Source organism: Terrapene carolina, unplaced genomic scaffold, assembly GCF_002925995.2.
Source record: "Terrapene carolina triunguis isolate 2854851 unplaced genomic scaffold, T_m_triunguis-2.0 Scaffold391, whole genome shotgun sequence".
Lineage (NCBI taxonomy): Eukaryota > Metazoa > Chordata > Testudines > Emydidae > Terrapene > Terrapene triunguis.
The window spans coordinates 826,108-853,252 of NW_020664742.1; the positions used below are offsets into that span (position 1 = coordinate 826,108).

General features: G+C 53.5%; 1 protein-coding gene across 1 annotated transcript in view; it reads right to left on the reverse strand.

The window, feature by feature from the left end:
* Positions 1–6: 6 nt before the first annotated feature.
* ITGB2 (integrin subunit beta 2) overlaps positions 7–27,145 on the reverse strand; it is a 48,466-nt gene continuing 21,327 nt past the window's right edge. Inside the window, exons 3-16 of the mRNA XM_026658026.1 lie at positions 24,713–24,801; positions 23,712–23,895; positions 19,709–19,879; positions 18,006–18,247; positions 16,311–16,466; positions 15,501–15,596; positions 14,706–14,795; positions 9,150–9,290; positions 7,738–7,922; positions 6,173–6,417; positions 4,443–4,662; positions 3,474–3,676; positions 2,101–2,267; positions 7–1,143 (exon numbers count right to left, since the gene is read on the reverse strand). Of these exons, the coding sequence (XP_026513811.1) occupies positions 1,078–1,143; positions 2,101–2,267; positions 3,474–3,676; positions 4,443–4,662; positions 6,173–6,417; positions 7,738–7,922; positions 9,150–9,290; positions 14,706–14,795; positions 15,501–15,596; positions 16,311–16,466; positions 18,006–18,247; positions 19,709–19,879; positions 23,712–23,895; positions 24,713–24,801 (2,255 nt within the window). The 3' untranslated portion in view covers positions 7–1,077. The remainder of the gene's footprint in view (positions 1,144–2,100; positions 2,268–3,473; positions 3,677–4,442; positions 4,663–6,172; positions 6,418–7,737; positions 7,923–9,149; positions 9,291–14,705; positions 14,796–15,500; positions 15,597–16,310; positions 16,467–18,005; positions 18,248–19,708; positions 19,880–23,711; positions 23,896–24,712; positions 24,802–27,145) is intronic.

The following is a 27,145-nucleotide window of genomic DNA, read 5'->3' on the forward strand; positions in this document are numbered from 1 at the left end:
TGATGTGGCCCTCAGGCCAAAAAGTTTGCCCACCCCTGTTCTAGATTCATACAGACTTTTACAGGCATGACCCTCTGAAATAAGAATTAGTCATTCAATGCAGCACTTCCAGCTAGCACTGAGCACGGAGACACCCCCGGGATGTGCCTGTCGCTTTCTCCTGGGGTGCGTGTGTCCGACTGACTCACTGCGAAGGGGAGGAGGATCCTTGTGAGATGGGATGAAGTTAGTGTACAAATCTGACTGCTGCACCGGACCTATTTCACATTTGGAACAGTTGTTTCCTTGCCACTAACCCATCACTGCGAAGGCTCAGACCCCAAAGCTTACGGGTGCAGCCGGGGCTGCAGACCCACTCCGAAATGCAGCAGAAAGCTGAGGGGTCAGTCACTGGCAAGAGGGCAATGATTTAGGAAGATGTGGGGCACGTCGCCGACTGCTCCCTCTTTCCAGCCACCAGCATCCACCCACCCCTATGGCCACCACCCTCCCAGTGGGTTTACAGCTCTGGAGACCGACACGTGGCCCGACCCCAGAATGATTTTAGCACTGTCTTTCCTACAAGACCTGCAATAGTTCCCGTAACAGAGCGCAGCAAGGCTGGCCAGGGATTGGAGTGACCGCAGCCTTTGAGCGGAGCGCTTTAGACCAGAAAGAAGGTGGCATCTGGTAAAATGCCAAGCAAAGATCAGTATTGGGTGCAGGTTGAAAACTAGTAACAATGCAGGCTTGTTTCAAGCTCTAGCAGCAGCAGCGTGAGTTGAGAGAGAAGGTGGGATTGTTATCCAGGAGCCCATGCTAATGCAAACTGAACATAATCCCACCCATCAAAGCTTACGCTGCGGCCCTCTCACAGCCCTATTAACACAGCTTGCAGGAGCCACGCAGAGGGAGGAGGTTGCTGGAGGTGCACAACACAGCCCGCTGGACAAAGCCTGCCCTTCACTGGCAGCGTCATGGAAGAAGGGAACAGCGTACAGCAGATCTTTGCTTAGAGAATAAAATGCTGGTGCCCTTAGTTTGGTATTTCCTGGTTTAACAGCCGAGCCTTCACAGGCTGTACAGGGTAGTGCCACGTCATTCTCCATTGAATCTGGGGTTCATGACAGTGGTGGTAGCACTCTGGAAAAGGGGATTATCACCCTGGGAAGAAAAACCAGACAGGTACGTTGTTAGTGCTGCCTGGATGTACCAGAAACAGAGCCTCAGTTCACCCAGCTGGCTAAGGATCGGCTCGAGCGAACATTACAAACGGACGGAGAGATGGGCTGCTCACGTGTGGTCCTCCCCCAGTCACGGGGAGCTTTGCCCCCACAGTTTGGTGACAGGTGAGCCATCGCTCCTCTGCTGTGATGTGGACACACTGCTCCAACCCTCCAATACTCATCCTCAGGTGCAGAAGCATTTGCCCAGGTGAGAGCTTCTGGACTGTAAAGAACCTGGTACGGCCAGGCGGCTGTCCCTCTCAGAGGCAGTGGGCAGCCAGTGGAGCGGCTATACAATTCAGTTCTGCAATCTTAACTTTTCAGGTCCCCATACCAGCCATGTGCCGATGATTTCTGGTTAGGGCTGCATGGGCATTTCCTCCTTCCTGCCATGAGACCAACCCTGGGCATGAGTGGCAGCAGCGATGTGCAATGGGAGACATCTCCGCTAGCCAGGGGCCTCCAGATAAACCTGCTTTGGGTAAGTCTCTGGGCCCCCTGTGTCTCCCACACTGTAGAAGGGAAAGTCCACCCCATCTTGCACCCAAACCATGAGTGCCCCTCAGCAACTGTGTCTGTTCTCTCAACACCTCCAGCCTGGGGCCGCAAAGGAGCCACTGGCCCTGGTGCTGGGTTTGGGGAGGGTATAGGACACGTGAGGCCCATCGGGAATTAAAGCCTGGGAACCACTTGACAGTGGCTTGTGCCCAGTTATTTCCCACACCTGCACGATTGCAAGAGGGCCTGAGGCCTCCTCCCCAGAGCCCACCCGCCCCACAACTAAGAATAGACCCGTCAGGCTGGCAGGGCTCCAACCAGCTCTGGGGAAAAGGCAGGGCAGGCAGAACAGGGCGGCTGTCTGTGGGGTGCCTCAGGGAAGGCAGAGCCAGCTCACCTCGTTCCACTTGGCCTTCAACTTCTCCTTCTCGAACCTGCTGTACTCCCTGCGGTCGAACACCTCCATCACCAGCCGCCACATCACCAGGAGCAGCAGCCCAATCAGGGCCACGCCCGCGATGGTGCCGCCCACGATGGCAGCGATGTTCGGGGGCTGCGGACACTCTGGGGATCAGAGAGAGCACGGGACAGCGTTCAGCCCTGCCGCCAGCAGCCAGGCTGGTGACATTGAACGGCGTGTGCCACATCCAGCAGGGTGTGATGAGAGCTGGCCACACCCCGGGCCTGACGGGGCCTGTTGTATTGCAGCTAGTGTGGGCTGTACGCCGCCAAAACATAGCCGCAGCCGCAGCACCCGGCGCCTGGCTCTGCAGGCTGATTGCTGTTACCCCACTGGCACTCCGGGGACCTGTCTGCGGCGTCCAGCCGGCACTGCCTGACCAGCTTTCTGGGGGCTGGGGGGAGGGCACGGCAGCTTGAATCCAGCGAGGAGCAGGACTCGGCAGGAAAGACAGAACGGGGAGGAAGGGAGGAGGTTTCAGAACCTGGGGGGAGGAAAGGAAGGGGCCATAAAGGCCTCTCTGCGCTCACCAAGGGACCCAGCGCTGGCTGTGACTGTGGGCCCCTCTGTAATAATAATAGGTCTATCTTTGTATATTATCTCCTAGAGCTGGAAGGGACCCTGAAAAGTCATTGAGTCCAGCCCCCGCCTTCACTAGCAAGACCAAGTACTGATTTTGCCCCAGATCCCTATGGGGCCCCCTTAAGCAGGGCCAGCTCCAGGCACCAGCTTGGCAAGCAGGTGCTTGGGGCGGCCGCTCCGGAGAGGGGCGGCAGGTCCAGCTGTTCGGCGGCCGGTCCCTCACTCCCGCTCGGAGCGAAGGACCTCCCGCCGAATTGCCGCCGCAGATCGCGATCGTGGCTTCTTTTTTTGGGGGGGGCTGCTTGGGGCGGTGAAAACCCTGGAGCCGGCCCTGCCCTCAAGGATTGAACTCACAAGCCTGGGTTTAGCAGGCCAATGCTCAAACCACTGAGCTGTCCCTCCCCCCATGTACCAGCACCAGCCACGCTCGTCTCCAGAACATTCTCTGTCGGGGTGACAGTGTTCTTCCCCTCCTCCCATGGGGGGCGCTGCTCTGGGACGGGGGCAGGGGACTCCCCACTGGCAAGGGCGGGGCGTGTTTCTCACGGCATCTTTACTTATTTGAATGAAGCAAAATCCCCAATACTTTCTTTCTGTTTGAAAATTCCCCTCCTGCTGCGCCTGTAGGGGGCGCTGTATCCTCTTCTGGGTTTGGCAGGCTGGCTCTGGTGCGAAACCCGCCCCGCCTTACGGAGTACAGAGAGGGGTGGGGGACAAGATTCCAGTACCTTTCTTGCCAATGACTTGAAAGGAGTACTGGTCCTCCCCATCCTCCTGTCTCATGAGGTAGGTAATCCAGCAATTCTCCGAGTCCTTCTCCCGGCACTGCCGGCCGCCTGCGAACGAATCGGGTTTGGCGATGTTCGAACACGCAGCTGAGCAGTTCTTCTGAAACGGGCCGCTCTCAAACGCATGGCACTCCACACAGGAGCTAGAAGACAGACCCAGGAGGCGCATGGCTCGGACAATAGGCTGGCTGGCAGCTCAGGGATGGGGGACCCATGTGTGTGGTGGGAAGGAATATTCCCCAGCTCCGACTGGCAGTGACCTTGGGGGCTTTGCCTTCCTCTGCAGCATGGCGTGCACGTCGCTTGCCAGGATTATCCGGGTGTAACGCATTTACCCAGCAGCTGCTTCACTAGCCAACCCAGCCTAAGAGAGCAGTGTGACCCTGCTGCGCCTTGCCCCCCATTCTCTGCCTAGGGGCTGTCACACTGTGGTCTCCTGTGGGCTGCTGGGTGCAGTGTGTGGGCACTCGGTGGGGCTGCGAGCCAGTGACATGCGGGAGGTCAGACCGGACAACCTGCTGCTCCCTTCTGGCCTTGCGCTTGGGGCTGGTTAGCTAGTGACTCAGACACACGGGGCAGGAGGAGGCAGACTGATGGCTGGGAAGAGAAGGGGGCTATCTGGGACTGGGGTTCCACGGACCTCAGAAGCCTCATGGGGCGCAGAGTTGCTGGGGGTACTCGCGGGCCAAGGGCAGCTGTAGAGCCAGGTAATTGTGCCTCCACCCCACAACCGTGGGGCCGAAGTGGCCATAAGCACAAGCTTTCCAGGTTAGCACAAAAACAGCCACCTTGGACGAGAGAGGGAAACCGCACCCGCGCTGTGCCCCTGGGCTCCCAGCACCTGCTCCGGCCAGGGGAGACGAGAGCATGGGGAGCAGCCCGGCTCGGGCGCTTCTGCAGGTCACTTACATGTATCGGGCACAGGGCGAAGGACAGCCAGGGCACTCCTCACAGAACGGGGGTTGGTAGCCTGGCTTACACTGGCACGTATTGCACTGGCAGTGCCCACGGTTGCTGCACACTTTTCCCCGTGTGTTCACACAGCCGTCTGTAGACTTCTTGCACTGGCAAGCGCTGCCTTCGAAGCCATCTTTGCATTTGCACTCCCCACAGTCACAGCGCCCTCTCTCTGGGGGGCAAACAGAGATTTTAGAGCCAAGACAGCTGCTCTGGGACAAATCCCGTAGGCAGGTATCCGGGTGGGGCCACCAGGAGCTATGAACCTCTACAGTAACAGAAGAATCTAGGGGCCAATCATATGAGAGTTATGGATTCCTTCACCAGCCTGGCCTTTGCCTGCCTGGAGTTTCATCCTCACCTGACAGGCTCAGAACACGACCTTTCTTCCAGATGGGCAGGGCTTACATTTTCAGAGTATTTCCCGGAGCCCCAGAGCTTGGGAGGCGCCAGGGCTCAGGGCTTCTGCCCCGCAGGAGGTGCCAGGACTTGGGGCTTCAGCTCAGTGGGGCGCACTGGCACTTGGGGCTTCTGCCCCATGGGAGGCACCAGGGCTTGGGGCTTCACCTTGGTGGGGTGCACCGGAACCTGGGGCTTTAGCTCTGTGGGTGCACCGGGGCTTGGGGCTTCTAGCCTGTGGCAGGCACCAGGGCTTGGGGCTTCTGGCCTGCGGGGTGTGCCGGGGCTCAGAGCTTCTGCTCTGTGGGGCATTGCAGAGCTTGGGGCTTCAGCCCTGTGGGCTTGAAAATATTTATTGGAGCTCTGCTCCGGGCAGCTCAGGCTGAATTTAAATCCTGCACAAGGGGCCTTTCCTTCCTGGAATCAGAAGGCTTAACCTGCAAGTGCTGATTTGCTCAGCAGGTGTTCAGCCCACCTGTATCAGAGGCAGGAAACATTCCCAGGCAGCGTCCTGCAGGACCCCTGAGTGACATGGTCTTCCGGGTAGGGGCTCCACACCTCCTTCCCCCCATGCAGCAGGCACATTTCTACGGCATCTCACTTAGTGAACTGGGCAGCTTGGGCTGTATCAGCATAACTACTGGACACATTGAAAGCATGCGGCTTCCTTCTCCAGTGGAGCACTCTGATACAGCTAGTCCCCGCAGGGCCACAAGGGAGGGTGGGAAATCAGAGGGAGGAGAAAGAGACCAGACATTAAGGCTCTCTCGCTAGCTTCTCACAGCACATCCCTTGTTTGAGCACACCAAGCCCTGGGTGTTTAAGGAACGGCCTCGTGGGGAACTTGTGGAGTGGAAAGAAGCGTCTGGATGATGTTCCCGTTACAAATATTAGCCTGCCCCAGGGCACGGAGCGTGCCGCCCGCACAGCCGTTGCTGCACTCCCATCAGGCGATTGTGTTTGCAAAGCACGGGGAAATGGGCTGTCTCGCCTATACAGCTCCACTGGATGGCGATCCAGGGCACATGGCAGGCTAGTACGGAGGCTCTGACTGAGACTAACCCAGCTGTTTCTCTGGGATAAGGCCCGGGTCTAACTCAGGAGTTTGTCTGCTAAGAATAATGCACTGACGCGTGAGTGCACAGCGGGGGCCTGCAGCCAGTGCCCCGGAGCAGGTAGCCACGGGGGCCTGCAGCCAGTGCCCCGGAGCAGGTAGCCACTGGAACAATGGCCATAGGACGGGAAGGGAAGGGGCCAAGTCAGACCACGGAGCCGTCACTCACCTTCACCGCCACACAACTGTCCGTTATGGACCTCGCAATTCATGTTGTCGCACTCGCAGAAGGTCCCGTAGATCTGCTTGTTGGGCGTGTCGCTGGTGTGGCAGGTGCACTGCCCACACACGCAGTCCCCCAGGCCCGAGCAGATGACTGAGGCATTGTCCTTCCGACAGCTCCCTTCCAGCTCCTTGCTGGTTTTGCCTTTTGTTTCGCACTCGCAGTTCTTCCCAGTGTGGCCTGGATTGCAGCTGGTGTGAGAGGAGAGGAACCGAGAAACCAGGGTCAGTGGCAGGCGGTATGGGCCGGAAATCATTACATTGGTCAGACCATCCTCAGACCTGTCACAGCAACACAAAGCGCTTGTGCCTAGGAGCTGGTTCTCAGAGATGCTGAGCACCTGAAGCCCCCTTGGTTTTCCATTGTTCATCCCTGTGACCACGGCACCCCATATTCTTCAGTGATATAATTATGATCTGAGTATTGCATAATTATGATACATTTTGTGCAAGACGGGTCATGTGAGGTGTCATTGGAAAAGTTATGATTTGCTGAATATGATTATCCTGTTTCTATGCATGTATCATTTTTGTATCTAAAGTTAGGAATATTGGCTATGGATCTATATTTCAATCCTGCTTACTCTGGGTGACACCCACAACTCGCCTTTCTGGTACAACAATGAAGAAGCCAGACAGTGCTGATGGCCCGTCAGCAAAGACAATGGACCCTGGAAGAACTTAACCCTCCTGTTTGAACATTCCAGACAGCCTGTAAGTAATGGCTGCTATGACTCAGCAAGGTATGCAAGGGCATGTGACCAGGCCACATGACTCTGAACTCCATCTTGGGATGTCAGTGTTTTTCCACAAACTGAATTTAGGACAAAGGGTTCCCGCCATATGCTAAAGCTCTATAAGACAGGAACTGACATCATCTGTTGTTCTTCACTCCCCACACAAGAACACTCCTGGAAACACCTGAGGAACAAAGACTGAACTGGGGGAAGTGCTGGGCCCAGGCTAAAGGGATTTCTAGCCTGAGTATGAAACACCTGGGGATTCCAAGCTGCAAAGCAAACGCAGCTTGTGCCTTAAGAGTCTGCCAACCTTGTATCGTCAGCCAGGGGGAGAATTTGTTAATTCATATCCAATCTTTCTAGTACTTTAGGCTTAGTTTGTGTTTTTGTTTATTTGCTAGGTAATCGGCTTTGATCTGTTTGCTATCCCTTGTCCACTGCAGGACATCCTGACAGGCGGAACTTGGCCCATTAACTTTGTCCTGTCACTGTGACATTCACCAGTCATTGAAAATAAAACCAACCTGCTGAAAGTTCTCGTGGGAAGAAAAGAAATGGGCACATTAGATTGACTGAAGTAAGTGTCTGTGCCTCACACTTTGTGGATTTCATGGTCCCTGTGCACAAAGACTGTCCCAGCATTGCCACGAATGCCAGTACAGCCATCAGCTGGCCTGGTGCTTGGAAAGCTGCCCATTCCCAGTGATCCCCAAGCTCCTGATGAGCCCTTGGACCCCCGGTTCTGTGGCCTCGTGTTACTGGGATCATTTACCTGCACGTGCCACACACGATTTTGCCGTTCCTGTTGCAGGCAGTGGGGCTCTGTTGCTCATCACAGTCACAGTTGCACCGGCTGAACAGTTCCACAGTGAGTGTGTCTGTGAAGCCCAGGGGCCGGATGGTAAAGGACTGGTTTTGGATGCACTCCTTTGCTGTAACTTTCACTTGGAAAGTAATCTGGAAGGAGGTGAAGGAGCCAGGTTATGGGACTGTTTTCTAGGAAAGCATCATGGTCAAGGTGCTCAGGCTACCAGCCCTAGCCTAAATTTGCCTCTGTCCTGAAATGTCCCCTCCAGGAGACAGGTAATTTCTGGAATCGGGTCTGCGGGGTCCCTTTTCAAATCTCTCACTAGAACACAGCAGAGATGGTCAAACATTTGGAACTTCCGTCCTATGGGAAATGCTTCTATTTCAACATTTGTTTTTGTCCTGAATCAGGAAAAAAGTCAAAATATCAACCCCCCACCCTACACATACACACACACACACAAATTAGAAGTTCAAAGAAAAAAACGTTAGGTCCAGAAGGGTTGAAACACTTTGTGTCAGATCAGTTTGACATTAAATAGTGTCCACTAAGCCACCATGTTATATTGCAGGTGTCTCATGCCCCCATTCTCCTCTATGGACCAGGCTCCTGGTTTGGACTACATTTCCCATGATACACTGCTGTCATGGGATTCCCATGATGCACCATATTAAGTGGCAAGGCCACGGTACATGGTAGGAGATAAAGTCTAGCCAGAGAATCCAGTTCATAGGGGACAATGGAGGCACGAGGCACCCAAACTACAACTCCATGATGCACTCCATGAAACAGCTCATGTAGACACAGATTAGTATCTAACTGACCCGAAATGAAACATTTTGGTTGGATTCAACAAACTGAAATTTTTGGTTCAGGTCAATCCAACCCAAAACAAAGTATTTAGTTTCAGTTTTTCCCAGTTGGAAACAAACAAACAAAAAATCTGTAAAAATTAACGTTTTCCAATGGAAACATGTTGATTTTGCAGAAACGACATTTTCCATCAAACGAACATTTGGCTGGAGAATTCCCAGCCAGCTCTGACAGATCGCACTAGGAAGGCAATCCTTCCTCAACTGCCATTCAGTGCCCAAGCCTGGGAGGGATTCAGGATTTGCAGGAGATGTTTCTGTTTTGCCAACATTTTTTGCAGAAAAGAAAAGAAGTCCCCATTTTCTGATTCTCCCTCCTGCTGTGACAGGTAACCTCAACCTTAACTTCACCTGACCATGCAGATGGGGCAGGGAATTGGGTTCTGCTATGAAAAGAACATACAGAATCCTGTGTTCACTTTGAGCTCTAGAACGTTAGTATTGCTCCGGATCTTTCTGTGAGAAACTAAGGTGACAGAAAGGACTGAGCCAGGGCTCTCCTACCTGGTCATGGATCTTGACATCACCACATTCCCCTCTTGCGCCATCCAGGGTGGTTTTTTTGCCATGGCAGAAAGAATCGTATGTGATTTTCAAAGAGTCCGGCAAGGTACCATGGTCCAGGATGACTCTGGAGGACAAGTTCTGTGAGGAAAACAAGAAAGAAAATGACACAGAAATATGTCAGCATCACAAAGAGGGGATCAAATCTGAGAACCGCCTCAGAATAAACACTCCTTGAGGATGGCTCGCCTGTGACACAGTGTATTACACCTCCTGCTTTTCCTTTGGGTGTAATTGTAATCAGTTCAATACAAGGTATGACTGAGAGGGAGGACTAGTAAATGAGATCTTAGCTCTGGTAAATGTGGTGGAAATGGGATTGCTAGGGTATGAGTCGGGATTTGGGATGTACAATCTATGTTTTGTTTTGGGGAAGAGTGGGTCAGTCTTTCCCACCCCAGATCCATCACCCCTGCTCTGTGATAATGAGGCAACATAACTGGGAACGTCAGCTTCGCCTCTGCACTGCTCCAAGTCTTTCCAGACGGGGAAATATGTCCATTATTCAATATGAGAGCACACAGTGGAAGGACAAGGAGGAACATTTTGGTTCATGCTCTGGCAATGACTCATATTTAGTGTAATGTTTGTGCACAGCACCTGCATGTATAATATAAGTCAGATACACCTCTACCCCGATAGAACGCTGTCCTCGGGAGCCAAAAAATCTTACCGCGTTATAGGTGAAACCGCATTATATCGAACTTGCTTTGATCCGCCGGAGTGCGCAGCCCCACCCCCCTGGAGCACTGCTTTACCGCGTTATATCCAAATTCGTGTTATATTGGGTCGCGTTAGATCAGGGTAGAGGTGTACTTGGCATGTTAGAATTCTCATATACAAAATTAACGATCTGTGAGTAATTAATTGTTTTCTGCAAAAACAAAGACTGCACTAAAAAATGTGCAGGTGAAACCCATGTTAATTTCCATTGTCCCTTCCAACCTCTCAGTACTGTTTTTGAAATGTTGTATTTTGCTTCTTATTTATCCTGAGCCAGTATTGATTTTATTTTATACTACTGTATAAGAGCTTGGGATTAGTATTATTACTGGGGCTCAGTACTGGGGTTTACAAACCCCCTACTGAACATGGGGCAGTGGGAAGGAAAGTCTCTCCTGTTTACAAGGAAGCAGCTTGATCACACTCTCAAGCAGCTTCCAGATCAGCCAATCGTGGAGCCAGGCACCCACAGCTGCAATCAGTAGAGAAAACAAGACCTGCTATAAAGGCACAGCACAGAGAAGGAAAGGGAAGTGGAAAGGCCTGAGGTAGCAAAGGGGTGCCCCACACCAGGTTGCCTTCAAGAAAATAGCCAGGAGACTGAAAGAGACTGCAAGCCCTAAAACTGATAAAACTCAGTTGGATGTGATGGTCCAGGAAGTGATTTGATTAAGAAGCTGAAACCCCTAGGAAGACCATACTTAGTAGTGGTTGTGACACACTGTACCCTATAAAAAGCAACAGAGGGTCCTGTGGCACCTTTAAGACTAACAGAAGTATTGGAGCATAAGCTTTCGTGGGTGAATGCCCACTTCATCAGACGCAAGTGGGTATTCACCCACGAAAGCTTATGCTCCAATACTTCTGTTAGTCTTAAAGGTGCCACAGGACCCTCTGTTGCTTTTTACAGATTCAGACTAACACGGCTACCCCTCTGTTACTGTACCCTATGTTCACCACTTATATAGGGTTATGATATATTTTGTACAAAACATGCCTTGTGCAGTATCATTTGAAAACTCATAATCTGCTGGACATTATTAGCCTGGTAAAATATGTGTGGCAATTTTGTATGTAAAGTGATGAGTCTCTAATCGATAACAATGATTTTACTTTAACGTGTTACAAAGTTAGAAAAGCTGGCTCAAACTAGTTTTTCAGAGACTTCACACCAGCAGGGTGCTAAAGAGTCATTACCTGCTTAATTGGAAATTCACCAGCTGTAAACAAGAAATTTACAATTCACCTGAAGGACACCTGGCAGCTCATGTATTCCATGGAACTGCCTGACCCCATGACCCAGCAAAGACTTTTCCAGTACAAAGGGTTAGATTATAAGAAGGGGGGGGGCGAATGCCTCAGGCCACCTCACCTCTCCACCATATGTCGCTCTGCTCATAACATCAAGGAATATCTGAAGAACACTGAACTAAGGGGAGTGGTCCCAGGCTGAAAGGAAATCCAGCCTGTGAACTAAGAACTGGCTGCAGTATCTGGTATGGTGAGAATGATGTTTGCTTCAAATCTCATTTAGCTTGGTAAAGTTTAGGAATCAGATTGCACTGTTATCTTTTGATTTGAATTGTAACCAGTTCTGACTTTTATGCCCTAACACTTATAATCATTGACAGTCTAGTTCCCTGTAAGCTGTGTGGCTGCGCAGCGGCCTTCTTATCACCACGCAGGCACTCGGGGAACTCGCCCGGGGGCCAGGGGAGGGGCGCTCCTCTCCTGGCCCCAACCTAGCCTGGCCCCCAACCTGCTGTGGCTGGGGCAGCCCGGACTTGCAACGTCCGGGGCACTCCTTCCCGAGCCCCAACTCTGCTGCGGCCGGTGCGCTTGGACCAGCCGGAGCACCCTTACTCTGGCCTGAACCCAGCGGGGCGGCCTGGCCCGGCCCGAACCCAGCTGCGGCTGGCATGGCCCAGCCTGGACCCAGCCCTGGCCCGGACCTGCCACGGCGCTCCTCCCCTGGCCTGAACCCAGCCCCGGCCCAGACCTGCTTGGGGGGGTGGAGAAGCCTATCCTGCGGCCCCAGCCCCAGAGATGCCCTGGCGGGGAGATGCGCCTCTCTCCCCCAGTCCACGTGTTGCTATGGGGAGAGAGAGCTGCGGAGAGTTCTCTCTCCCTGCCAGAGCCCCGGAGCCCCCTCCTGCACCCCAAACCCCTCATAGAATCATAGAATATCTGGGTTGGAAGGGACCTCAGGAGGTCATCTAGTCCAAGCCCCTGCTCAAAGCAGGACCAACCCCCAACTAAATCATCCCAGGCGGGGCTTTGTCAAGCCTGACCTTAAAAACCTCTAAGGAAGGAGATTCCACCACCTCCCTAGGTAACCCATTCCAGTGCTTCACCACCCTCCTAGTGAAATAGTGTTTCCTAATATCCAACCTAGACCTTCCCCACTGCAACTTGAGACCATTGCTCCTTGTTCTGTCTTCTGCCACCACTGAGAACAGCCGAGCTCCATCCTCTTTGGAACCCCGCTTCAGGTAGTTGAAGGCTGCTATCAAATCCCCCCTCACTCTTTTCTTCTGCAGACTAAATAATCCCAGTTCCCTCAGCCTCTCCTCATAAATCATGTGCTCCAGCCCCCTAATCATTTTTGTTGCCCTCCGCTGGACTCTCCAATTTTTCCACATCCTTCTTGTAGTGTGGGGCCCAAAACTGGACACAGTACTCCAGATGAGGCCTGTAGCGAGGCGGTGTGGTTCCCCGCCGCCCCAGAGAGGGAAGAGACCCTCTGGATGCCAAAGTGGGCGGAGCCAGTGGGGCCAGCACCCGCCCCCCAGAGGTCAGGGCGCAGGACAGAAAGTACAAAAGCCCAACCCCAGAGCTCACTAGAGACCCGGCCACCGGAGAAGCCAGACACCTGTGGCCTAGCTCCCGGTTGGGAGACTCCTGCAGTTTGCGACCGACCCGAGGACTGGCCAGACCAGCTGAGGCCTGATGCCAACCAGGCCCCCGAGAAGCTGTTAAGCCTGCCTGTGGCAAGTTACCCAGAGGAGCTGCCAAGCCTGCCGCTCGCCAGGTACCCGGAGGAGCCCCTGGTGCTCGATTCCTTGGAAGACTCCGTCCAGACGAAGGTACTTCTAGAGGGTGAGTGTGGAAGTATCCCGGGGGCAGCCGACCCTAGTCTGGCTGCAGCACACCCAGAGCCAATGTCAGTGTGTTGCGGTCAGGATCCCCACTGACACAGCAGCGGGTTAGGGCCCCGGGCTGGGACGCAGTGGAGTGGGTGGGCCTGCGTCCCCCCTGCCACCCACCTTGCAGGTGGCCGTCTCCCCCTCGCCCAGGCCCTTCGGAGCCAGGACCTGGGCTCCTAAACTTATTTGTCTGCTCAGCCCCTGCCTGAGGGCCTGAGCCACAGACTCTTTGCCGCCCGCCTTAACCCAGAGCCTGGGCTTATTGCTTAACGGTTTGCTCTGTCCCTGTCCAAGGACTGAAGCGTAGGATTCGCTACTGCCCGCCAACCGGGCGTGAGTAACCGTTGTTTTGCCTCTGCCGCAGTGGGAGACCCCTAGTCTAACCAGACTAGTTCCCCGACGTAACCAGATGGACGTAGTGAGCAGGGGTGGCTCCAGGCACCAGCGCCCCAAGCGTGTGCCTCGGGCAGCAAGCCGCAGGGGGCGCCCTGCCGGTCGCCGCAAGGGCGGCAGTCAGACAGCCTTTGGCGGCATGCCTGGTTCCGTGGCTTCGGCAGCAATTTGGCGGCGGGTATGCTGAAGCTGCAGGATCGGCGGACCTCCCGCAGGCATGCCACCAAAGGCAGCCTGACTGCCGTGCTTGGGGCGGCAAAATACATAGAGTCGCCCCTGGTAACAAGGCGGTGTGGTTCCCCGCCGCCCCGGAGAGGGACGAGCTCCGGCAGAACACCCCCCCGCCCAGCCTGAGCCCTCACCCCCCTGCACCCCATCTCTCTGCCCCAGCCCTGAGCCCCCTCCCACACTCCGAACCCCTTGGCCCCACCCCCACCACATGAATTTAGTTATGTGCACCAATATGGAGGTGATGTGTCACACAGGGTCGGGTCACAAATCACCTCCATACTGGTGCACAGAACAAAATTCCTTCCGCACGTGGGTGGTAAAAATTAGACTGTAAGCAATGTTCCCTCTATCTTTTTCTAGTTAATAAACTTGTTTCATTGTTTTATCTAAACCAGTGTGTTTGACTGAAGTGTTTGGGAAAATCTCTACTCGGCTGGTGCATATTCATTACCCTTTGTTGGAATGATGAACTAATTGATGAGCTTGTAAGTCCAGTGGGCTACAGAATGGTACAAGAGGCACATTCCTTGGGGGGCAAGGCTGGGACTGTGGGATATGAGGGTGTCATCTATTCCTGGATGGCTGGGCCTAGCATTCATATACTCAGCTGGTGGCTGTAAGCGAGCAGAGCCTGGAGAGGGCTGCTAGTCACTAGCAAAGCAGTGTCAAAGGCCCCTGGGCTGGAGCGCTCGGGGGACACAGCAGTTCAGGTTGCAGCCTGGGGCATGGCCCAGTGCTATCATGCTCTCAGTGCAGAAGGTCCTTGCCAGAGGGATGAAGAAGGCCTGCCTAAGCATTCACAGGCTACAGGCATAGAAATCACCAGAGACGTGGGGGAAAGGGGTGCAGCATGTCTGTTTATACTTTGTATAACTGGCTGAGCAAACTACCCTTCCCGTTCCATCCCCCCACCCCCCAGATGGTATAAGGCACACAGCGCTCTTGGTGCGGGCTGCCTGGCAAGGTCCAGAAAGATACATCGAGCGCGGGATGTGAAACTTACGTTGTAGGCTTCCCTGATGAGTTGGATGACGTTGCTGGAATCCTCGTGCAGCACCCCCACTGCTGATTTGGGGATCATATCACTGAGCTTCTACCAATGGAGAACACACACATGAAAAGCATCCCCTAATTTAATCATGTGCGCCTGAGCACGTTCTCGCCCTACACTGTGTTGGGCAGCGTGACGATCATTCTGCCTCAGTTTCCCTCCTGGTCTTCCGCTAACCCACCCCACCTGGAACACCTTCTAGGCTAAGCTGGCTTAGCCCTGTGGCTAGGTCACACAGACATTTCATCCCATCCAGGGTACCCAAAGTCCAAACTCTGCCTTCCCACCTGGGCTTCCTACTCCTCTGATTCCTCCCCTGGCCCAACCTCTGCAGAGTACTGACGCAGCACTTCCACCCCAGCCTATGTCAGTCACTGTCTCACGCCAGCCCACCTGCCCTCAGGCCAGCTCGGACAGGCAGCATCTTCTTCAGTCCCTGCCCCCCAGCCAGCCGGCTCTCCCACTGCTCTCTCTCCACAGCAGACGCCAGCTGAGTTCCTCCTTCCCAGCCAGGCCCCTGCTTCAGGCGTCGCAGGGCAGGGATGACTGGCCTCAACCAGCGCACTGACCTGTTCCCGATTCCTGTGGGGTTCGTACACCCCATCTGTGCAAGAGCAGAACAGGAAGCATGAGCTGCGCTAATGGCACAGAGTGGAAGGAGAGACTTGGGCTTCCGGTCGCTTTTCATCCTTGCCTCTCAGAAGCATTAACCCACAACGTTTCTGGGACTGTCCAAGTTCTACTTACTTGGTATATTCCAACCATTCTGCTAGTGACAGCAAAAATGGGCTGAATGTTATTTTCAGCAAGCTTTTGTACCAGCTGGCCGACAGACGGGTAGTCCTGTGGGAGAAAGGGAACAGCAGCAGTGAGTTCATATTTTAGACCCTTCTTTGCTATTGGGAAGATAAATGTGCTTGGTTTCCAGACCCACTCACAGCACCAGCATGGTCACGGGTTCTGATGGAGTGAGATACCCTGGGATCTCCTCTCTTGAGCAGGTAGCTGACTGGCTTTGCCTTTCTCCAGCAGAAGACTTGTGGTCCTAGCAACAGACTTTTAACCACCATCCGTCTGACTTTCCCAGATGTAAATGAGAGAAATAGGGATTTCAATTTCTCCGGTTTGCTTTCCTTGCTGTGTGAATGGGTTAAAGCATTTCTCTGGGTGGCTGCTATGGGAAAGGCCTGCCAGAGTGTCCAGGACACAATCCCCAACACCCAATTCACTCCTCCATGCTCTGAGCGTAAAACAGGCGTCTGTTTTAGTAACAGAACCCCCACCCCCCAGAGCACCAGGGGGCTGCTTTACAGTCTCTTAGGGGGAGCCTTGGCAGCAGGTAAGTGCCCACCAGCAGCAGCTAAGAAATGCAGATTTAACTGCAAACTTTATATTTGGATGCCGTTCACGGGGGCAGAGGGATGCACCAGGGGAGCAGCCAAGGATGGGAAGGGGGTCAAGTGTTGGAGGGGAAGTGGCTCCAGCTAGTCTGCAAAGTGGCTGCTCACTGAGGAAGCCAGGGTGAGTTAGAGCCAACATGCTGCTAAGGACACTTACAAACTCATTGCTCTTTTTGTAGCTATTCTCTTCCAGGTGGCATAGACCGTCATTAGGGGTCAGAATGGCTCCGAGTTTACCATCCCCAGCAAAATGGAAACCGTCATCCGTGGCGTACACCAGCAGACGAGTGACGTTGCGCCAGCCAATCTTGCCCTGGGAACAGAAAGGATGGGACTTTACTGCAGTGGATTGGTAAGGCCTGAACTACCTGAACGCGGAATCAACAGGGTCAGAGAAAGCCCAAGAAGGAGAGAGCCCAGGCCACCTCAGGAATATGGAGTATCGCGTCCTAACGAAAGAGAGACTCCGTGTTCATACCACAAAGAGACAGGACATTAGCATGCAAGTTCCCTGGAAACAGCTGGGGAGTAAGAACAATGCAAGGAAATATACAGACATACAGCCACTCCACGAAGCAAGGAGGTGCATGATACTACTATAGACAGACATGGGCCTGCACGTCCCAGCACACCGAGACCAATGCAGGCAAAGGGAGACTCATACCTGCCTAATGGAAACAAGGGAGATTGCCCCGCCCAAAGGGGAAACAGAGAGAAACCCACACCAGGGCAGACCCTGCTCCCGGGCCTACATCCCTAGTAGTGAGGGCAGCCTCTGCACCTAAACAGGCAGGCCTATGCCGACTCCCCCCTGGAGCGACAGCGAGGACAGGACATATGGCAGGCAGCCCAGGGAGTACAGGCAGGAACATGCACGTCCCAGGAGAGGAGTTTACAGGGGCATGGAGGCACCCATCTGACAGAGACCAGGGAGTATGCACACGGGGGAGCTTGGGGAAGGGAATGAGAGCCCGGGGGCAGCACAGGACTTCACACTGCCTGGGGGCTCCTCGGGTGCTTTCCTGCATTGAGATCAGCTGTTGCTGCAGCCCGGTTTGTTGGGAAGGCTCCGGGCTCTGGGGCAGCCCGTATAAAATGTTACTAAAAGCTTAGCAGAGTTTATGGGAAGTTCCACCACATGAGGAAGTTCCCTTCCCTTTCCACAGATGCCAAGGCCAGCAGGACCATGGGGATCACCAGGCTGACCCCCTCTGTAGCCCAGGCCAGAGACCTGTCCCACAATAATCCCAAGAGCAGATCCTTTAGGCAAACAGCCGGCCTGGAGTCAGCCATGGAGAATTGTCATAGAATCACAGGGTTAGAAGGGACCTCAGGAGGTCATCTAGTCCAACCCCCTGCTTAAAGCAGGCCCAATCCCCAGACACATTTTTGCCCCACATCCCTAAATGGCCCCTTCAAGGATTGAACTCACAACCCTGGGTTTAGCAGGCCAATGCTCAAGCCACTGAGCTATCCCTCCCCCCATGGAGAATCCAGCCCGACGCTTGGTCACTATTAACAATGTACACTTTATTTCCAGTCTGAACGTGGCTAGCTTCAGCTTCCAGCTGTGGGGCTGTATTAGACCGCTCAGTTCAACCGAAGAGCCAATGATCAAATATCTGTTCCTTACAGACTGGGGTCAAATCACCCCCCAACCTCTCTGGGTTGAGAGAACTAGCTTGAGCTCCTTGAGTCTCTCCCTAGGAGGCCTGGTGTCTAACCCGTCAGTCATTCGCATGGTCCCTTTGGCCTGGCGTTATGCCCCTCACCGTCTGGCCACACATGCTCTGGCTCTGAGTCATCCCCACCTGGCAGCCAGCTTAAGCTGGGTGATGGCGACTGGACTTACCCCGCAGACTGCCACCTGCATCATGGCGTCCAGCCCCCCCTCGGGGGCATCGAGGTTCCCCGAAATGGACTGCTTCTGGACCTCCGTCTCAAACATATTGGCATTTTCAGTGAGGGAGAGGACGTGCTTGAAAGCGAATGGCGGCTGGCAGGTGGTGTCCTTGTTTGGGCAGGGGTTCTTCAGCTTCTCGGGGTGTGTGTTCACGAAAGGCAGCACCGTCTTGTCCACAAAGGAGCCGAAGCCTGGGATGCACAGGGGGACGCAGCATTAGGGAGCAGTGACCAGTACCACATCCCTCAAACAGCCACGGCCAGAGGCTTGGCGAGTGCAGCTGTGGGGAGGTACTAAACCCGGGGGTCACTATGCTATGGGGCGTGGGCGGAAGGTGCAAGTAACCAGCGCAGGGCAAGCGAGAGGTGCCGGCGGGAGGCAGTTGCTTGTCCAGGGAGGAGCCTGAGGGTCACTTGGAGTTAGAGTGCTCTGGGGAAAGCCGGGGCCCAGCTAAGTGCAGAGGTCAGGTCAGCGACGCAGCCCCAGCCATGAAGAAGGGATCTAGACCAGCATCCTGTCCCAGCCGTAGAGCAACCCAGCCAGGCAGGGGGACACAGTGGTGGATTAGTCACTGAGCCAACAGGGCCTGTGCCCAGGGGCACTGGCCAAGCGGGGGCCCCCAGAAAAATGGGCACCCCTGCACCCTGCTCCGCCTGCCTTGCCCTCCTGCTGGGGACCAGGGGACGCCCCCCCCCTCTCAGATCCTGCTCCCCAGCAGGAGCGCTGGGCAGCTGGGGGAAGCCCCTGCGCCCCAACCCCATTTCCCCAGCAGGAGCACAGAGAGGGGCGGGGGGACTTCAGGCGGAAGGGGTAGGGAGAGGCCCTCACTTGCTCTGGCCCAGGGCCCAGGACAAAAGCTTAGTCCACCTCTGGGGACACAGTCAAGCAGTGGAGTGGGAATCTCCTCATGGCCCACTGGTGGCTGCTGCCTCTCCCCTCCCGCTGTGGTTCCTGACCCCCATTCTCCCTTTCTCCTCCCTTGGATGTCACTGGCCCCTCTGTCCTGCTCTCCCCTCCCTTGGTGGCTCCCTCTCCCTCTCTGATGGACCCTGCCCCCAGCTGCCTTTCCCCTGCAGAGGGCTCTGGGTGGGCCACATTTCCCCCAGGGCTGCTGTCTCCGGCTGGACGCCCCCAGTTCCTTCCCCATTCAGCCTGTTTTCTTTGCTGCCAGAGATCCAAATGGGTCAGACATTCCAGGCTGGTTTTAAGTGAAACCTGTGGGGTCTGAGAGCCTGCAGTCAATAGGCTCCTTGCTTGTGCCCCTGGCCACCAGAGAGAGTTTTGCCAGTGATATCAGCGAGCAGAACCAAACCCGAACGTAGCGGCAGCATCTGAACCAAGCACATATGGAACCAATACTTCTCTTGGCTGCAGCTATGGGCCCCCTTCCCCTCCGCGGACGTGTGACTGAGCAGAGCGCAGTGCTCTCCATAGAGGGGCTGGGCAGAGCAAGGGGGTGATCCCAGTATGCATTATCCCTGTGCGCTTACTGGACACCTCCTCCCCCAGCCCTGATGTCTCTTCTGCAGGCTGGCCAGGTGGCCATATTCACTGCTGTGCCGTGCATCTTCCTATGTTCTTGCTAGAACTGGATTTAGCTAGTGGCTCCTCAATGCTGCCAAGAGAGCGCGAGTGCCCAGAGAACCACTCACCGATCTGGCCGGAGCCGGTGATGGAGTTCAGAGCTGCGAGCAGGTCTCCTCCCAGCTTCTTCACTTTCTCCAGGTCATCATGCATGGAGTAGGAGAGATCCATCAGATAGTAGAGGTCGATAGGGTAGCCCTGGGCACGGCGGAAGGTCACATTGAACTTAGCCGGCAGACCTGCCAGGGGAGAGGCAGAGCATGGAAACGGCTCAATGGAATCACGTGACTGCTGTGGAACACTGTGTCCAGTTCTGGTGCCCACAATTCAGGAAGGATGTTGTAGAATTGGAGCGGGGTCAGAGAAGAACCATGAAAACCATTAAAGGATTAGAAAACCTGCCTTATAGCGATAGACTCAATCTATTTAGTGTAAAAAAAATGAAGATTAAGGAGCGACTTAATCACAGTCTATACGTATCTGCATGGGGAATGAATATTTACTAGTGAGCTTCTGAAGGCAGAGAAAGCTGTAACATGATCCAATGGCTGGAAGCTGAAGCTAGACAAATTCAGACTGGAAATAAGGGGTAAATTTTAAACAGTGAAAGTAATGAACCGTTGGAAAGATTTACCAAGGATCCTAGTGGGTTATCGCCTGTTCCACTGCACGACAGTGACAATTCTTAAATCAAGAGTGGGTGTTTTTCTAACTGATCTGCTCTTGGAGTTATTGTGGGGCAGGTCTCTGGCCTGTGCTATCCAGGAGGCCAGACTAGATGATCACAATGGTCCCTTCTGGTTTTGGAATCTATGAATACCACCCGTAAGATCTGGCCTTTCCTCTCCATCCACACAGCTAAAACTCTCCAGCAGGTTTTCTGCCTCGCACATCTCGATTACTGCAAAATCCTTTTCTCTGGCCTTCACAAATGCCATCTTGCCCTGCTCACAGCCGTTCAGAATGCAGCTACAAAGATAATTCTCCTAGCCCATCATTTTGGCCATTTCCCTGTTGTAATAACTTGGCCTACCAATTTACCCCCATTGTGAGCTCAACTATGAGAAGTGAGTGAAAGTTCATCAAATATCGCAATAACCTACAACAACAAATGTTGATGAGAAAAGGTGCAAAAGGGAGAGACAGACAGACTGAATTAATCCAAACAAAAAGCCTCCTGGTCTGACTCAAGGACTGTGGGACCTGAAATCAGTGCACCAAAATCAAGGTGTCAGAAAAATAATGAGAGGATGGGCTATTCCACCCATCACTCCCTTTGGGGTCCCTGAAAGACAAAACTCGGGGGGTGGAGGGGAGAATTGAGCTGTCACAACCACAATAGTGGATCACTGAAGGACAGGAGAAGAGAAAGGCGTGAGCTTCACCATCCTGGCAGCCGTCACCATCTCCTGGGACCATGGTGAGGCTGCTGGTGCACCTGGCCTGCTGACCAATGCATCTCACTGTTTCCTTGTCCTCCCAGATCTGTCTCCATTGGTTGGATCTTCTCTGATAGTTACAGCGTAAGATCTTCAGAGCAGTAACTGTCCTTTTACTGTGTGTATATCCCTGCACCTAGCACAGTGTGGTCCCGCTCCATGACGGGGGCTCTAGGCACTACCATAATAATTATTGTTAGGGTAAAGGCAACTACAGCTGGTCAAAACTTGAATTATTCATTCCAGGGGAAATGCCACCATTTAGGGGAAAAAACTCTCCAAATAGGAATGAAAAGTTGAAATTTCAAAATGTCCTGCCCAACAAAATAAAAACAAAGGGGGGGGGTTAAACAAAACATTTCATTTTGATTTTGACTTTATATTTATTTTATATTAGTTTTGATTCTGTTCTTATAATATTTTAAAATTAGGGTTTAAAAATTATTTTTAAATTATCAACTACAATAACTGGTCATGGTTCAACAGCTGGTATAGTAGTTGGTATAATATAATACAAGAATATACCTTTCTAAATGGAAACTCATTTTGAAATGAAAAATTGAAACATTTTGCTGTGAAACGGAACATTTCGACCTTATTGAAACACTTCCATTTTTTCTGAAATGAAATTTCATCGAAAGCGGCATGTTCCTGGCTTTATAAAACTGAAGGCAATTTGGCAATTTCAAAAGGAAAAGCTGTTTCAAATCCAACAATCTAAACGTTTCATTTCAACATTTTCAAAACAACGCAGGTCCATTTTTTGGAATATTTTTTAGGTTTTATTTGGACTGAAACAATTTTAAAAAATGGACACGAAGCTGCTAAATGTTGTAGTTAACCTGAATCTGCAGTTTTCACTAGAAAAAAGTTTCAGCCAATTTGCCCAGTTCTACTCATATGCTTATAACCATCTGTAACATGCTTGTAACACCTATTCATTATTCATCAGCTCCTAAAACCCTCCGTATATAGTGCAATTGTCAGTGGTGATGAGGCTCATCCCTCGGACGAGACAGTGGCTCTGAAGGCTGTTGTGTTTGCAGGCGCTCTCCAGGAGCACTGTTGGTTGGTCTGACTCTTTGAGACCTACAGCAATGGCTAACACTGTCGGTAAAGAGGCTCTGTCCCAGCCAGGAGAGAGTACATCTGCTTTGATGCTAGGGAGATGGCTGGGCCCCTTGCCAGCTGGGTTCTTTCACATATTTGGAAAACGAAGGAAATTCATGTACAACGAACTGCGTTAAGGTGGAGATAAGGTCAGTGTCGCACAACAGGGCCTTGTGGCCCCTGTGTCTTTTCAGACTGAAAGCCTCAAACTCCTCTCCACACACAGGGCCGGCTCCAGGCACCAGCTTCTCAAGCAGGTGCTTGGGGCGGCCGTTCCGGACAGGGGCGGCAGTTCCATGTATTCGGCGGCAATTCGGCGGACGGTCCCTCACTCCGCCTGGGAGTGAAGGACCTCCCGAATTGCCGCCGCAGATCGCGATCGCGTCTTTTTTTAGATCGCGATCGCGGCTTTTTTTTTTGTTTGTTTGTTTTGGTTTGGTTTTGGTTTTGGCTGCTTGGGGCGGCCAAAACCCTGGAGCCGGCCCTGTCCACACAGACCTGTAAAGAAAGTTACTGTGACAAGAGAAAACTCACCACAAACTTATGAACCACAGGGAATGCAGAGTTAAGGTGCTGCTTGCCACACCCCACCAGCCGCGGCCTTAACTCTGCCCCATTGGGACCACTCTAGGAACTGGGCTTATCACAGGATTTTACTCCTGCCAAACACAAGAGGCCGTTTTCTTGGTACCCCCCACAGCTCTAGCCAGGACTCGTGTTCCTAAAGCCCCACAGCATTTCTGTGTTATCTGATCCTTGCTGCTGGCTGACAGGGATCACACAGGGCATACTGAGCTACTCTTCCTCCTCCTCTCCAGAAGCAAAGTCACAGTTAACGAGGCATCAGGGCAATTCCTAGTTACTGTTCTGCACGTTTGGGCAAATATTGCTCACTCACAATGAGCCAGGATAAGGGGGTGCTGGCAGGCCAAGGGGGCAGAGTCACGGCTGTGTGGTGCTGGGGAGGGCGAGGAGCTGCACCTTTGCTGAGCATCCCTGGTGCTTGTCAACAGGGCTGTCTGCTTGTTCTGGAGACACTGACATTCCTTCCCGGGTCATGGCCTTTCTGCCTCCACACCCTTTGGGTCTGCCTTCTGTCCCCCACACTGTTGTGGGGGAGCTGCCTCAGCTCTGCACTTGACTCACCTTGCCAGTGAATTTGTACCTGTGTTCTGCAAGCACGCCTGGCTGCAGTGAGCCTGCTGCGCCTGGAGAGGTGAAATCCTGGCCTGGCTGCTGCTACCAGAGCATTGCACCATCCTCAGCTCTAATTTCCACAGTAACCCCACCCACCGCCCACAGTGCTTGTCTCAGCTGACACAAGGATTTTTCTCATGCGCCCGTTTCCACACTCGAACGAAGCACCCGCCTGTGATTTAAACACACTGCAGGAAAAGAGGAACCCGGACACATTCTGGGCCTGAACCGGTCCCATGCTGATCAGTGGCTGTGCGCCTGTGCTTTCCTCCACACGGCCTCGCGCCCACCTCGTGGTCAGACCCAGCTTCCCAGCAAACTGTACCTCGTCTTAACATCAGGCGCACTCTCTGGGGCGCCAGCTGGGTCTTGTCCTCCAGAAGGGCGTTCTTTAATGGGATGGCATCGCTTTCTGGGAACACGATGTCATTTGCGTCACATCCCCTCTGCTGCAGCTGCTCTTTGGTGTCACAACGAATGGAGTCTGGCTCGCCCGCTTTGGTGAATTTCTGTGCGTTGCAAAACCAAAGGGGGAAGAAAGGAAAATCCTGGCTGAGCACAAGTCATGTTAGTTCAGAGACCTGCCCAAGCGAGTCATTCGGACAGCTGGGAACAGGGGGCACAGAAAAGATTACAGAGCCTACCGCCACCAGACACCTCCCAGCTCCCCCCCCCCAGCCCCCCCCCCCCCCCCCCCGCAGCCACCAGCACAGCACTGGAGCTGCAGGGTTTGGTAGTCAACTACTGGCCTGGCCATCAAGATGGAGGAACTCACTCATCAAGGAAACAGGGAACATCCTTTCTCAGACAATGTGACCGTCTCATCTTCCGGCTCCCCGCCGCCCCTGCCCATCCTGCTCTCTTCCTGCACTGGCTCAGCCATGGGCTCCATCCCCCCTCCCAGGAAATAAACCTCCTTGCGTTCTGCATTAACCCTTCATCTCCCCATGGTGAGAGGTCAGCAAGGAACCGGATCGCCAGCTGCAGGGAGTCTGCGGGGCCTGGGGGGATGCCTCCATCGGAGCTCCCAGAGCCCAGGAGACATTCCTGGGAGTGTCCATCTCCCCCTGGAACAGCAATGGGAGACAGACACTCCCAGAAACATCTCCTGGGCTCATGGAGCTCCGATGGAGACTCCCTCTGCCTCAGTCTGGGACAGTGGGAGATCTTCCTGGGGACCCCTTGGCACAGCCTCCCCTCCCAAGAGCAGGGCGACTTCTGCAGAGGAGTGAGTGTGCCCAAGCACCGTCGCGGGTGTGTGTGGGGCGGCTGGGAGGCCAGCACAGCAGCTGAGAGCTGGTGCAATGAAAAAAAATGCAGACCTACCAGTTTCTTGCACCAAGCACAGCCGGGGCCAGACTGGATGCAGTCCTGACAGGTGCCCACTTTGATTTTGGGGCATTCCAGGGCAAGAGCTGTAACAGAGAGGGGTGGGGAAGAAGCGTGACGGGAGCTCGGCTGGCCCACGAGGGAGAGGCCCAACCCCTGGGGACAGCCCACCGCCACCCCTGGTGTGCACCAGCCCTAGTAACTCCATCTAGATAAACTCTTCACCCAGACCATGCACACTGCCCTGAGCCCACATGGCCAATGATAAGAACAGCAGTTCCGCTGAAGCCAGGCATGAGATTGGGAGAGGAACCAGTCCTGACAGGCCCCTTGCGAACCACAGTGTGGCTTGGCAGTGGGACGTCCAAGCGGACATACCACGAGGGTGATTTTACAGATCAAACAGAAACTCTGTATTGAAACTCCACACACTCAACACTCAGCAAAAGCAGGGCCGGCTCTGGCTTTTTTGCCGCCCCAGGCAAAAAAGCCTCCCGCCGCCCCTCCCCCGCCCCCGCGGCAGGGGAGGGCGGCGAGCCCCGCTGGGGAGAGCGGAGCCCCGGCGGCCAGAGCGCCGGGGGGAGGGCGGCGAGCCCAGTCGCGGCCCCGCTCTCGGGCCGGAGCGCCGCGCCGCCCCCCTCCAGGTGCCGCCGCAAGCGCCACCTTGGTGGGCTGGTGCCTGGAGCCGGCCCTGAGCAAAAGGGCTGCACATCTGGAGGAAGGCTCTCTTATTTCCATCTCATCAGAGTGGCTTACTCTAGTTTAGGTTCATACCTGATTATGCTAAACTGAAGTAAGGGTGTCTACACACAAACTGGGGCTGGTGTAATGAAATCCGTTTAAAAATACCCTTAAAGTGGTGCCAGTTTTTGTGTAGATCTGGCCTGCGTTCCTGGGCACAGCCTGCACCTGGAGGAACGCGCCCACCGTGCGGCGGAGCCCAAGGAGGGAGTAGCGTCACCAGTGCACAGTTCTAACGAGTGCCTCTTTTGTACGAGTTTTCACGACCCTAAAACACCTCAGAAAAGTGTCCTGCTCTTGGATTTTAAAAATATGGTCACCTCACTTTGGGTCTCCAAGGTGTGCCACTTCATGGGGCATTGTCCAGATGGGTGTCTCACATCAGTTCCCAGCCTCCCTGCTTTCCTCCCCAGCGCCCATCCTCTGCATGCCAGCCGAGTCTGAGGGAAGCAACCCATGTCTCTCATCCAGCAGGGAGGTGAGAATACGTGCTTTGCACTGCACTCTATGTGGTGCTGGGGCTAGCACATGGAAACAGAGCAGCTGACTTGTATCTGGTTAATAAAGGAATAGCTCCTCCTAGGCCAGTCTCCAGCAATAGCCAGAACCATCTGCAGCAGAGTAAAGTGCACAAAATGTTGGCGTGGCAGTTAAGCAATAACCTCCCACGGGGGACACTGCTTTGTAAACCCATCACCTGGCTTCTTGACTGTCTCAAGCGGGAGGGTGTGTGTTATCCTTCCAAAGGCTGGCGGGTTTTTCCGCCGGTCTAATGTCACTGTAGATATTCTGGCTCTCCAGTCCTTCGCCAAGTCTTGCCTCAGGGATGTTTTGTAGCCACACAGATTAACTGTGCATTGGATAAAAAACAATTTCCTTTTGTCTGTTTTGAACTTGCCACCTTGTAATTTCACTGAATGCTCCCTTGTTCTTGTGTCACAAGACAGGGTGAATGCAAGTTCCTGATCCACCTTCTGTATCACATTCCTTATCTTCTCTACTTTTATCATGTCCCTTAAGAACATAAGAATGGCCATAGTGGGTCAGACCAAAGGTTCATCTAGCCCAGTATCCTGACTTCCGGCAGTAGCCAATGCCAGGTGCCCCACAGGGAATGAACAGAACAGGTAATCATCAAGTGATCCATTCCCTGTCGCCCCTTCCCAGCTTCTGGCAAACAGAGGCTAGGGTCACCATCCCTGCCCATCCTGGCTAATAGCCATTGATGGACCTATCCTCCATGAATTTATCTAATTCTTTTTTGAACCCTTTTATAGTCTTGGCCTTCACAACATCCTCTGGCAAGGAGTCCCACAGGTTGACTGTGCGTTGTGTGAAAAAATACTTCCTTTTGTTTGTTTTAAATCTGCTGCCTATTAATTTCATTTGGTGCCCCCTAGTTCTTGTGTTATGTGAAGGAGTAAATAACACTTCCTTATTTGCTTTCTCCATACCAGTCATGATTGTATGGACCGCGATCATATTTCCCTTAGTCGTCGCTTTTCCAACCTGAAAAGTCCCAGTCTTATTAATCTCTCCTCATAAGGCAGCTGTACCATACCCCTAATCATTTCTGTTGCCCTTTTCTGAACCTTTTCCAAGTCCAATATATATTTTTTGAGATGGGGCTGCACAGTGAGTGGGTGTTTTCAGAGAACTGTCCACAATGACTCCAAGATCTCTTTCTTG